The sequence below is a fragment of the Carassius auratus genome, chromosome 34, assembly GCF_003368295.1.
Source record: "Carassius auratus strain Wakin chromosome 34, ASM336829v1, whole genome shotgun sequence".
Lineage (NCBI taxonomy): Eukaryota > Metazoa > Chordata > Actinopteri > Cypriniformes > Cyprinidae > Carassius > Carassius auratus.
Window position 1 is genome coordinate 17561602 of NC_039276.1, and position 11782 is coordinate 17573383.

Here is an 11782-nt window from a genome sequence, read left to right on the forward strand (position 1 = left end):
CAAATGTTAACACATTAAAACTTTTACTGGCTAACAGAAGGCTGCTTAGCTTGTGTAATGCGGATGTAGGTCTGGATATATTTAGATGATGTAGGTCAAACCTTTGAAAAACATGTCAAGGACGTTTTTCATTCATCACCCCTGCAATATTTGCATCGTAAATCGAAAAGTTGTGTTCTGTTGTAAAAGTGTTTTAGGAACAAATCTTGACATTGTGTCCATAATCGGTTTGTAGTTCTTTTCCTCGTTTAATTGGACAAATGAACTGCATTTCTCCATGAAAGTATAGAAGCATTATTGTTGGGGAAGGATAAACACGGTGGTCCAGAACGGATTGTAAAAGACTAGAATAAACACAGAGGACAGGACTGAACACTGAGGAAAGGATTGAATGTCTGTTAGGGAGTATTATGAAGTTCAAGACTCTGAAATGACTAATTACATCAGCTGTGTGGATTTCAGGGGAGAGCTCTTAAAAATGTCTCTCTTTGTGTGGGTTCATGGTTGTTATGGGGTTCACATAGCAATGGGACGCTTTCAGAGGCTCAATCGCTCTCCACCTTTGGTGAATCGGTGTGTAGTGGCTCAGAAAAGAGAACAGGATCATCTGACACACAGAAAAATACATTCTAAGATCAGGCCTCGGTTGTTTTATCTCAATTTAAAAGTAAACACACTGGACCACAGGTCAGCCATTACTGCTTGAAATCATTTTCAAGGTGGGAGTGAATTCACTGGTGACTGAATTGCGTTTCAATCCTGAAATGTGGTGGTTGTCAGCTGGAACTGATAGAACAAACCAAAAATGAAGGTGAGGGGGTGAATCAAATGCAAGTAAGGTAGAAAGACACATTAAAAGAATCGCTGATTTCGAGATTAGCCAGTGACTGAGAGCTCAGAGAGGCGTTTTTGGAAAAGCAATGGTGACACCCAGTGGTCATCCCACATGAAATGAGAAATGCAATAGCCCCTGTGTTTACTTATCATTAAACATAAAGCATATTTAAACTTTGATTTAAAAAGAAACTAAATATAGCATAATATATGTATTTATTGAACTTATACAATTTACACACTGTTATAATTTATTATCATTTAAATATTCTATATTGGTCTTGTTTATTTGAAAATAAATACATAATTAGTAATTATCTTTGGGCATTAGCTGCAGAATAACTTAAGTTAAAATAAGGGTTACACTTTATTTCGATAGTCCACTTTAGACATTCTACTGACTGTAAGTAACTTTGTAACTACATGTCGACTACATATCAACTAAATCTCAGAAATTTGCAACTACATGTCTACTAACTCTCAGAGTAGACTGTTAGGGTAGGTTTAGGGTTAGTGTTAGGGGTAGGTTTAGGCTTAGTATAAGTTGACAATAAGTTGAGAAACAAAGTGTTAGAAGATATTAAGCAGACAGTCTACTAATATTCTACTAACTGCTAGTTGACAGGTAGTTGCAAAGTTACTTACTGCTATAGAATGTCTAAAGTGGACTATCAAAATAAAGTGTTACCAAAATAAGTTACCTGCTGGTAAATCTGACCATAGTTACCATCTGAACAGCCCCAAGGGATTGTCAGTATCAGCCTCATCTAGGATCCATTTGACCAGTTCTTGACCGATAAAGCATTGAAGAACCAAAACTGTCCTCTACTAAAGCTTACTTGGTTAAACTGGCAACTGATATACACACTTCACATCAATTTTCCTACTTTTTTCCCTCTCTTAACTAAATGCAGTTTCGATCCCACTGTGCATATGCTGTATACGCTGTCCTAATTGTCCAGTGTCAAATATCAAGGCTTTTTTGCACTTTGTTATTGTTTATGTGTTGTAATATGTTGTTTATATAGAAGACATATAGCAATAAATTGAGAGACACATTCCTGTACATCAAAATAACTTGAAACAAAGTCACCCACTTTTTTTTATTTTACCATCATTATTTTTATTGAGAAGCAACACGATCACTGATATCCAGTCAAAGAAATAAAGGGGGTGTTAGGAGTGGAAAGTGGGCAGTAGATCAGTAAATCTGCCGGATGACTCAAGCGTTGAGGAACCGTGGAGATGTCAGGAACATGTCATACACACTCTCCATGCTGTGGATGTTATGAGTGTTCCGTTATTGCTATGAAAAATATCAGCCACAGTATGAAACTAAATTATTTCTGGACTCAGCTGTATAGTTTTTGAAATTGGTTCAGACCAGGACTACTATTATTCTGTTCTGTTTACAACTGAAGCAGGAGGTCAGAAGGTTATAGGTTCATTTGAAAGAAGGACTGATGTCTCCAACATGTTGAATCTAGTCATTATCAATGGTAGCCATGTTTAAATTAATGTGCTTTTCCATTAAAACAAGGCTGTTTTTGATTAGTTTGTCCTGCTCAAGAAGGATTAACACAGAACATGTTCTCAGGCATTTAACTTCAGCTTTTTTTTCAGAGGAATTTTTAATATTGGTAGGTGTGATATTTATAGCTTTGAAACCCAGACCGGTCTCATAAAATGCTGCAAGCCTTTTTACGGCTTTATAAATACACGGTTCATCTGCTTTTTTCAATACTGTTAGATTGAACTGGTTTGAAAAGGAGAATGTTGAGGGATTTGTTTCATTATTTCCAAGACACTGATGATAAGGATGTTAACACAGAGCAGGAACCTGAAGTGTGAGAGCTGGGTGAGAATCACTGTTAAGGCCAACGAGCACTAAATAGGAGTGAAATATGTCGCTGAAATAAGCAGCATCAGTTTCCAGGTGGTGGATTATGAATCTCACATACGTTCAAGCTGTAAATTTAATCCAGGTTATGAGCTCAGTATAGTCAGTGCTGAAAACAGGTCACCCCTTCTTCAGCCATACAGAAAGATTTAACTCATTTATTTCATCCCTATTGAAAGCTCTTGTGTTTTTACAGGCTTGCAGAGATCAGTGAGATTTAGAATCCGTCTTGATTACTCACTTCTTCATCTTTTCCACAGAATTAAGCATAACAGAAAACATATGGGCAATAATGTTAGGTTAATTTGGGACATTAGGTAATATGGGGCTCCAAAGATCTGATGCATACATTTCTCACTCTATCGCAGTCAAAAAAGTGCCAAATATGTCCCAGATTACTCTGATTCAATGTTAAATTATGCATATTTAACCACTGCTTCTACATAAGAAAATGGCATGATTTATTTGTGCCACTCCATCATTTGATGCACGAAAGATTTCATTATAAAACAGCACTGCTTCTCCTTGGTGGAGCTGCTGCTTCACGGTTCAGTAGCAGCCCCTGCATAAACCTGCCAGTAAAACGCCTCACTTTGGTACTTACATTTAAAAAAAAAAGCCTTTTTTTTATATTTAAACATTAATATCTAAAATTAAAGAGTCTAAGTGTTCTTAACATGTTTTCATAAAATGTGTTTCTTCTTTAAAACTGTCTTAAGCATTTCATAGCTAATTTAACAAAATGGGTATAATATGATTTTATGTAGTCCATGCAGCTACAGTATAAGAACGATGCAAATGAAAATCATAATGGCCATTGAATTGCCGGGACTCTACATTTACAAACATATAAAAAAAAAAAAAAAATAGCCTCACTAATCTGATTTGTGGAGAAATTCACCTTTATGGACTTTAGACAGGTGCAAATGACACATGAACTTCTAAAAACATCAGCGTGATGCTTCTTCAGGATGGTAAAGCACAAAGCAGTAGAGTCTGTTGACAAACACATCAGTTTCATGTGACTGTAAGGACGGCTCTTTCACGTTTCCTTCTCTTTCTCTTTTTCTCTTCAAAGCGGTCTGTGGCATCAGCAAAGAACATTACGTCCTCTTTGCTCTCAACCTCACGCTGCAGGAACTGAAGACCCGCACTGTTAAAACCCAGGACATCCTGAAAACACAGGTAAATGAGAACACACAGGCTTACACAATCTGATCATATGAGTGGTCCCATCCTGTTTCCAGTACTGAAAGCGGTACTCACCCTGATCTCTCGCACTTTAGAGATCGTGTTGGTCCTTAACTCATCAATGACTGACAGCAGCATCTGATTACTGGTGATCTGACCAAAATGGACTCTAGGAAAATGGTAAATGATGGAACTGTTCACCAGGAGCAAAATCACATCGGCCTAGGAAAATAATTACCTCAATGCTAATGAAAGCATAATTCAATAAAAAGGTAAAATGAAATGAATAAATGTAAATTAAACCATAATATGAAAAGCTACAGCTACAGATGAGTACCTGAGCAGGAAGAAGAGGCAGCGGCACACTAGCTCCACCTCCAGGCCCTGCTGTACGTAACCACTGAAGAGCTTCAGCAGATCTGGCACGTAAGGAAACGGCAGCACCAGCAGAGACACTTCCAGCTCACTGAAGAGAAAAACAGAGCCTATAAAACATAATGATACATAACAGATGAGTTAGATGCATTTGACTGGGTTTAAGAAGAGCTCTTACCTGGATCGCACCTTCTTTATTACTTCCAGAACATATCGAGAGGGCTGCAGATATAATAGCAACAGTCAGTAAATATGAGTGATGAATTTCAATTTTTAAAAAGACTTTTCAGCTAAAAAATACATTTGGCTCTTTAGTGTGGTGTATTATTAAAGATGAATTTTAAATAAGCAGTACATGATAGCAAAGATTAATCTAGATATCAAAATAAAGGAAATGTGCATGTATAGTACTGGCTAACTGGCTATTGACCGACATGGTCCTGAAACATTGTGCACCCCTAAATTATTAAACAAATATGACGAGCAAACAATCCCAGTGCTAATAATTCAAACACACGCTCACAGATATATTTCCAAAAGCCACAAGGATGGGGTTCATCTTAGGGGGTGGTAACTGCAAAAAAGAAAAACAAGTAAAGCACCAGCATCATTAGAATGAAATCCATATTTTGTGAACTCTTCAAGCTCCAGACCTAATTATGTGCAGACAAAAAGAGAACTTCAATCGAATGTTGTGTTTCCTCTCTTTAATGGGCTTTGAGTGTCTAGAAAACATCATACCTCCTTCCCCGCTGCCTTGCAAGCGGCTCTGTGCTCCTCCAGCTTTTCACTTTCCTCTCTATAGAGCTCAATAGCCTCCATTATTCGCTCAGCCTATAGAAACGCAACACAAGTGTCATTTCTCCATTACTGAATTTAAAGGAGAGGAGCTCTTTATCTGTACAGTTCGGCAGACTCACGGCTTTCACGGTCTCAATGGTCTTCTTCCCAGCGGGCTCTGCCTCTCCTTTAGTCTCTCCGGGGACCTGCGATACACGAGGAAACACTGAGACCACGCAGAGACATAAACACAGAACTGTTCTCTAGGGTTTAAGAGAACCACTTACCACAGGTTCATCACCTTTAGCTAACGACTCCTCAAATTCTGCTTCCCTTTCCTGAGGAGAAAATAAAATGTTCAGAGAAGTCAGCAGACATATTCTAATGCTGTGCATAGAGTAGATGTGCGTTTTTATAGATTAACTTTTAAATGCTGATATACTTGGGAGAATTAAGTTTCTTCTTTTCAATCCCAAAATATTTTATGTATTACATAACCATGTATAGTTTTTGTGTAGTTTTTCTAATTCAGCTTGACATGACACACTAGAGTCTATTGGAGGTGTAAATGTAAACCCGTTTTCTCCTTAGTAACATTCTGCTGAAAAACCAAGCACTCACCATCTCCTTCTCCTCCTCCAGGATGATGGGCTCCCTGGTTCTCTCCCACAGTCTGAGGGACTTATCATGCGACGAGGAGACGATGTGGTCTCCATTGGGGCTGATGGCCAGGCACCAGACCTCACGATGATGACCCTGAGGAACATCCAAGGGTCAAAGTTCAAAAATACAGTCAAGAGTATGAGCGGGTCTGCAATAATGCAACAGTTCCAACACATCTTCGTCTGTGATTACAATGATTAGGGCTTAAACAAAAGCAGACTGCAGCTTACGTAATGAGATCAGCCTCCGCTCCATATTGACTGGGCTCTTATTATAACTCTAATCCTTTCAATACAACAGCGACCTTTTTTCAACTCATTCCAGCTATGGAAAAACGCCTATTGTAAGCAGTCCAACTATCAGAGAAAGGTCACCTCCAACGTCTGGATGTGCTCGAACTTATCAGCGTCCCACTGCTTGATCTTTCGGTCCTTTCCCGCAGTGAAGAACAGATGGGTTTTAGGGACAAACTGAAGAAACATGACACTAGGGAAACAGGGAAAAAACAGTGGATGACAAATGATGACCATCTGGGCTGATGTCATCCAGCAACTACAGGGATCGACTGGAGGGATGTCAACACTGTAGGTAGGTGTCACCTGACCGAACGCTGAAATCACTGCACTTGTCATCAACCGGAATCATAACAATATAATGTGACTGGACCGGCAATGCAGCAGTGTTTTATTACCTGTCGTCATGTGCAAACATGGAGCGATGACAGTCTCCGAAGTCCAAACCCCAGATCTTGACGTTTCTGTCCGCTGAGCCTGTGGCGATTAAAGCGCTGTCCTGCAGAACATGCACAGAAACCCACAAACAACATTTGAGCATAATTACACCATCCGCCAGAATGACTTGCAGGATGTGTCAATGCACTCACATGTGAAATGTCCAGGCACAGAACGGGCAGCTTGTGTCCATACAGCGACAGGAAGAACTAGAGGAAGTCGAGACAGGTGGCAAATCTCTTATTATTCTGCACAGCTCTCATATCTGTCCTCTAAAGCACTGCTGTTGTTTTGAGTAGAGTTGGACGGTAGGTATGATTAAGTCATATTACACGAGTGGTGATTGGTTATGGATTTAACATACCATGTGAGATACCATGTGTTGCAGTATGAGAAAAGTACTGTAATGCTGCATGCCGTACTTGCGGTTTACCTTTAGAGTGTCTGTGTAAAAGATCTTGACCGTACAGTCTAGAAGAGAGACAGCCAGCAGTCTCTGGTCAGGACTGTAGCGCACACACAGCACGTCCTCATCTAACTGCAGGGTGCGTGTGTGCTTCACCGTCAGTCTCCTGTGGATTACATGAAGCAATAACACATTAAAGCCAAGTAGAGAAAGAGAGATGGAGAAGTCTGGATGAGAGAGCCATGCTTTGTGATCACAGATAATAACTCACTTGTTCTTCCCAGAGTCCTGATCCTTTACGAGTTCAAAGTCCCAGAATTTCACAGTCTTGTCAGCACCACCCGTCACAATCCCTCTCTGTATAAACATACAAATCAGGAGTCAAATTTGTTCGCATGAAGCTAAAATCCTGGCTGACAGCTTACAAAGACTTTGGAATAAAGTCAGGACTGTGGTGTTTTGTAGGGATGAGAAGCTCTTTGTCATTCGACAGAGAGATCGGTATTATACCTGGTCTGGAGCGAGACACATGGACCAAAGAGCTCCATCATGGGCATCAGTCGTCTCTAGAAGGCTTCCTGAGGCCAGGTCGAAAATCTGAATCTTCCCACTCTGTTATAGAAGACACATAAATACCACAATATGGAACGAGCTGCTAAAAATAATGCAAAATACATTTTTCATAGCAAAAGATATATGGACTAAAAGTTTTGGAACAGTTTCAGGATCTTAATCAGCATTCATTAATTAGCTAGTTACAGGACAAGCCAGATCTAATGGCAAAGGCATCTGATGCCAGTTACAGGCAACCTGGCACCATGTCTTTTTTTTGGAGCTTGATTGCCCATATCATAACCAGTGAACAGAGCAGAGCAGACATTCTGCAAACCATCTTATTTTGTGTTCCACAGAAGAAAGTCATCAGGGCTGCACGATAAATCACATGCAATATTTAATGCACATCTTGTCAGTAATGCTGGTTCTGTAATCAGTGGTAAATCACTTTTTTTTTTACTGCTGATTACAGAACCAGCTTTACTAACAAGATGTGCATTTTAAGTATCGCATTTATCGTGCAGCCCTAAAAGTCATGCAGGTTTATAATAAAGTTAAGCAAATGATGACAGCATTTTATTTTTGGGTGAACTATCTCTTTATTGATTGATGATAGAGATGTGAATAGTTATATACCTTTGTTCCTAAGATAATCTGTCTGTCTCCAGGAACAAATAACGAGCAGAGAGCATATTCACATCCCATGGTACGAATGACCTGCAAGGTGGACCTGAAAAAAGAAGATACATCCTGTTAAGGATTCGCAATCTATAAACCCATGCAAAAAAAAGGTAATTGATGGAAAACATGTGTCATCTTCACACTGACCTGTTCCACACTTTGACCGTCTCTCCAGAGGCGGAGAGGATGGCTATGTTATCTGAGCTGAAGGCCAGAGTTCTGACGTCTGTACGATGACCGCTCAGTGTGAGGCGAGAGGTTTTGGTACCAGTAGGATTCTTCTCTGAAGTCTTCAGTGTATATGTCTCCACTGTGTTATTCTGCAGAAGAAGAGCAACCTTCATCTCTCCGTTAGGAACCAGAAGGCAGTCCATTGATCTGTAGATTAAAAAAAAACAAAAAAACATTACCATCAATACTTGATGACAGTAACATGCACGAGGGCACTGTGCTTGCATGCTTACTGACCTGATCTTGGATGACGCCTTTATGTTTGCCAGCTTTTGGATCTCATCTCTCAACTTTCTCTCCACTACAGGTTCAGGCACATCATCTCCTCCTCCTTGAGACCTGCATAACATAACAGTTCATCAGAATATCAGAAAGGCTTAGAGTAACAACTTCATATTTCAAAACAGAGGTTTACACACTTTGTTTTCTTCTTGGCTTTTTTTAGTTTTCTGTCCATTTTTTTCTGGACCTCTTCCTCTGACAGTACAGTGAAGACTTCAAGCGTAGCATCCAGGCCCTGTTGAGATTTAAAGAGAAGTTATATGATGTAGGTTCAATTTTTGCCTAATTATTACATTGCTACTTTTAATAAGGGACTTCCGATCAATACCTTTTAAGCTAAGGAGAGTGGAAAACTTTTTCCAGCATGATGTGATTTTTTGCAAAACACTAGTATACACAATTATGAAATATACTTACATGGCATGCAAGCACTTTAGCTTTGGCGTCTGTGACCAAGGACACAACCCTGTCTCTGGCTTCCCTCAGAACAGAACCAGCTTTCTTACAGCTGAGAATTCGCTGTGGACAGAAATCAGATCTTTGATGAACATCTGAAGGAAACCCTTTTTCTTAAACTAAACGAAGTGTACTGTGTCATGTCAAATCACTAATATCCACTGAATACTGGAAGAAATATTACTTCTTCTGGCTCTCCGTCAAGTCCGTCCTCATCTTCCTCTTCATTCTCAAGAAGAGTTCTGGCTTTCTTTTCCTGTGGCTCCCCCACTTCTTTACCCTGTGAAGACACTTTAAAGTCATTCGAAATACATGAGATCACTTTCAGTTTTCTATATGAGAGACAAAAGATCACATTCAAGACTGTATTGGAATGTAATTCAGCCTACAACGTAACCATTTGGCACAGCATGAGTGATATTGCCTTACCTCCTCAATGTACTGAATGTCCCAGGCTCTGAGCTCACTGTCAGCAGACCCTGTGATCAACCTACTCTCCTGGTTCAACAGGACCATTCCCCATACCTATAGAGATGGGACAATGTTGCACTGCACTACAACACTCAGATATACAGATTGTGCTGGAGCCTAATCATTTACATTCATTAACATGCATTAATTGTATTGTGTAGTATATTTCAGAAAGATCAGGACAGTCTCGACAGTGTCCAGTGATCCTATTCACCTCAGTGCGATGCCCCACCATGGTCTTGAAACAATGCTGTGTGTCCAAGTCCCACCACTTTACAAAACTGTCCTTAGAGCTGAGGAAACATGAGAAACACAGATACAGATCAGCAGCACGTTACTACATCACTGCACCAAGGTACACATCCAGTTACTTTATTTTTTTCAGCATGAAGTATTATATAAAACGAAGCAGTCGGTTCAGAAAATGTAGTCAGTCAGTTTGTAGTAAGTTGCAAATTGCATTTTAGAGAGATCAGTGTATGTGTAAGTCACATTTCATTATATAAGTGAAACCACTAGCATGTGGGAAAAGGCACTATACAAATAAACTTGTCCTCATGTACTATTCACTTTAGGCAAAAATACAAACATTTAACATTTTTTACATTAATTACATTATATAAGCACATTTCAAATGATAAAAAGGCTACTTGCATTATGGAAAATGATGTGTCCATGCATGTATGTATATAATCTTATATAAAATGTTGAACATTTTCGAATGTAAATTCATTTCAATAAAATATAAAGACTGATTTACCTTGTAATCAGCAAGTTTTTGCTCTCCAAAAACAAAATCTGTGTGATTGCATCTTTATGTCCTTTGAGTCTGTACAGACCACACTCATTGATGATGTCCCACACAATCACATCTGTGTCCTGAAATACAACAACATCAAAAAAATGATTTTACTTCATACATAACTGAAAATCAATAATAACAACAACAACAAAAAACCTGTTCTGTTCTTACTCTGGAGCCAGTGACGAGACGAGCTCCCAGTGCATCATATCTTATAACCGAGACAGCTGATTTGTGTCCACTGAAGGATATGCTGCTTTCACCGTTGAGCAGACTAAAGATGCGCACACCTCCGTCCTCATAACCTACAGCTATGTGGACGCCATCAGGAGAAGGACACAGGTATGTCACCTCATGCTTTTTACCTTCAAGTATAAGAACCTGAGAATTGAAAGGTGTAAGTGCAATGTTTATGACTTTATATAAACTGATGAGTAAATGTACCAAGCAATCTTCTAAACCATTTAAAGCAAGTACCTTCTCAGCTTTGCGGACGTCCCATATGAACACATGCTCACAGGCTCCGACAGCAACATATCGACCCTTCTCACCTCCCCTGAGGGTCACAAATGCGATATTGGCCTTCTGACTGCCGATCACTCCAAATACAGCACTCGAAACATAGCGCAGGTACTGCTTCGTTAAACCCATGGCAAGCCAGAGGCTGTAAACACACACACACACACACACACAAGGTAGTGGAGTTAGATGTGTATCTCCTTTAATCTAGCAAACTGTGCACAATTTGTCATGTGAACATATATTTAGAACAAAACCAACTATATTTTATAAATCGGTGTATTTAGCTAGTAAATGTACCAAGCATTTGCTATATCTTTAATTATGATATTAATGGTGTGGTTTTTTTTTGGGTTTTTTTTTGGTTCCTTATAATAAATAAAGAAATCCTAATTGGCGAAAAACTAATGTATAAAACCATAAATATAGTGCTTGCTGAAAAACTAAATTGTTATAGAACGTTATAGATAATAAATGTCACACATTTCACGAAGCTCTTAACTAACGTTACCTTTAAAAGTTATGATTGCCAATTGTAATGTATATTAATTGAACGATCAGACCATAAAATGAAAGTGAGATCCAACGCCACGCTTCACAGCAACGTGAACCACATGCAGTCTGTTTAATCTTATTTTCAGCGAGCAAGAGATATGCAGATATTAATAAACTACAAAGTTCAAAATAAGCAACTGCGTATAGAAAATGTAGTTACATACTTTGTCGATTAGATGTATATTTTATCTGCAGTCTTTTATGATAATATTGTTTCTGTGGATGTGGAGAACTTCTACATGCTTTTTGGTCGCATGTGTGACATCAGGTAAAGACAAAAGCGGTAGATTACCGAGCGGAAATACGATGCAACAGCGCTTGCAAAATGTCGCAAGAATGTTTTTATAGAC

General features: G+C 39.1%; 1 protein-coding gene across 2 annotated transcripts; it reads right to left on the bottom strand.

Moving 5' to 3' along the window:
- Positions 1-1931: 1931 nt before the first annotated feature.
- On the bottom strand, positions 1932-11719 carry LOC113053409 (WD repeat-containing protein 3-like). 2 transcript variants are annotated; one of them, XM_026218402.1, is made up of 27 exons: positions 11597-11719; positions 10836-11022; positions 10530-10739; positions 10317-10435; positions 9771-9849; positions 9515-9610; positions 9270-9365; positions 9047-9148; positions 8767-8864; positions 8585-8686; positions 8264-8494; positions 8072-8165; positions 7391-7492; positions 7152-7237; positions 6908-7046; positions 6627-6683; positions 6435-6535; positions 6118-6229; positions 5702-5836; positions 5368-5418; positions 5221-5286; positions 5042-5134; positions 4824-4874; positions 4479-4522; positions 4263-4391; positions 4001-4094; positions 1932-3907 (listed from the first exon to the last, which is right to left on the bottom strand). In XM_026218402.1, exons 2-27 carry the CDS (start codon positions 11007-11009, stop codon positions 3752-3754), a joined length of 2817 nt encoding a protein of 938 aa, XP_026074187.1. In that variant the 5' UTR covers positions 11010-11022; positions 11597-11719; the 3' UTR covers positions 1932-3751. The 2 variants fall into 2 exon arrangements, with proteins under 2 accessions (XP_026074187.1, XP_026074188.1); XM_026218403.1 differs by lacking the exon at positions 11597-11719 and adding an exon at positions 11389-11407.
- Between the last annotated feature and the right edge of the window lie 63 nt (positions 11720-11782).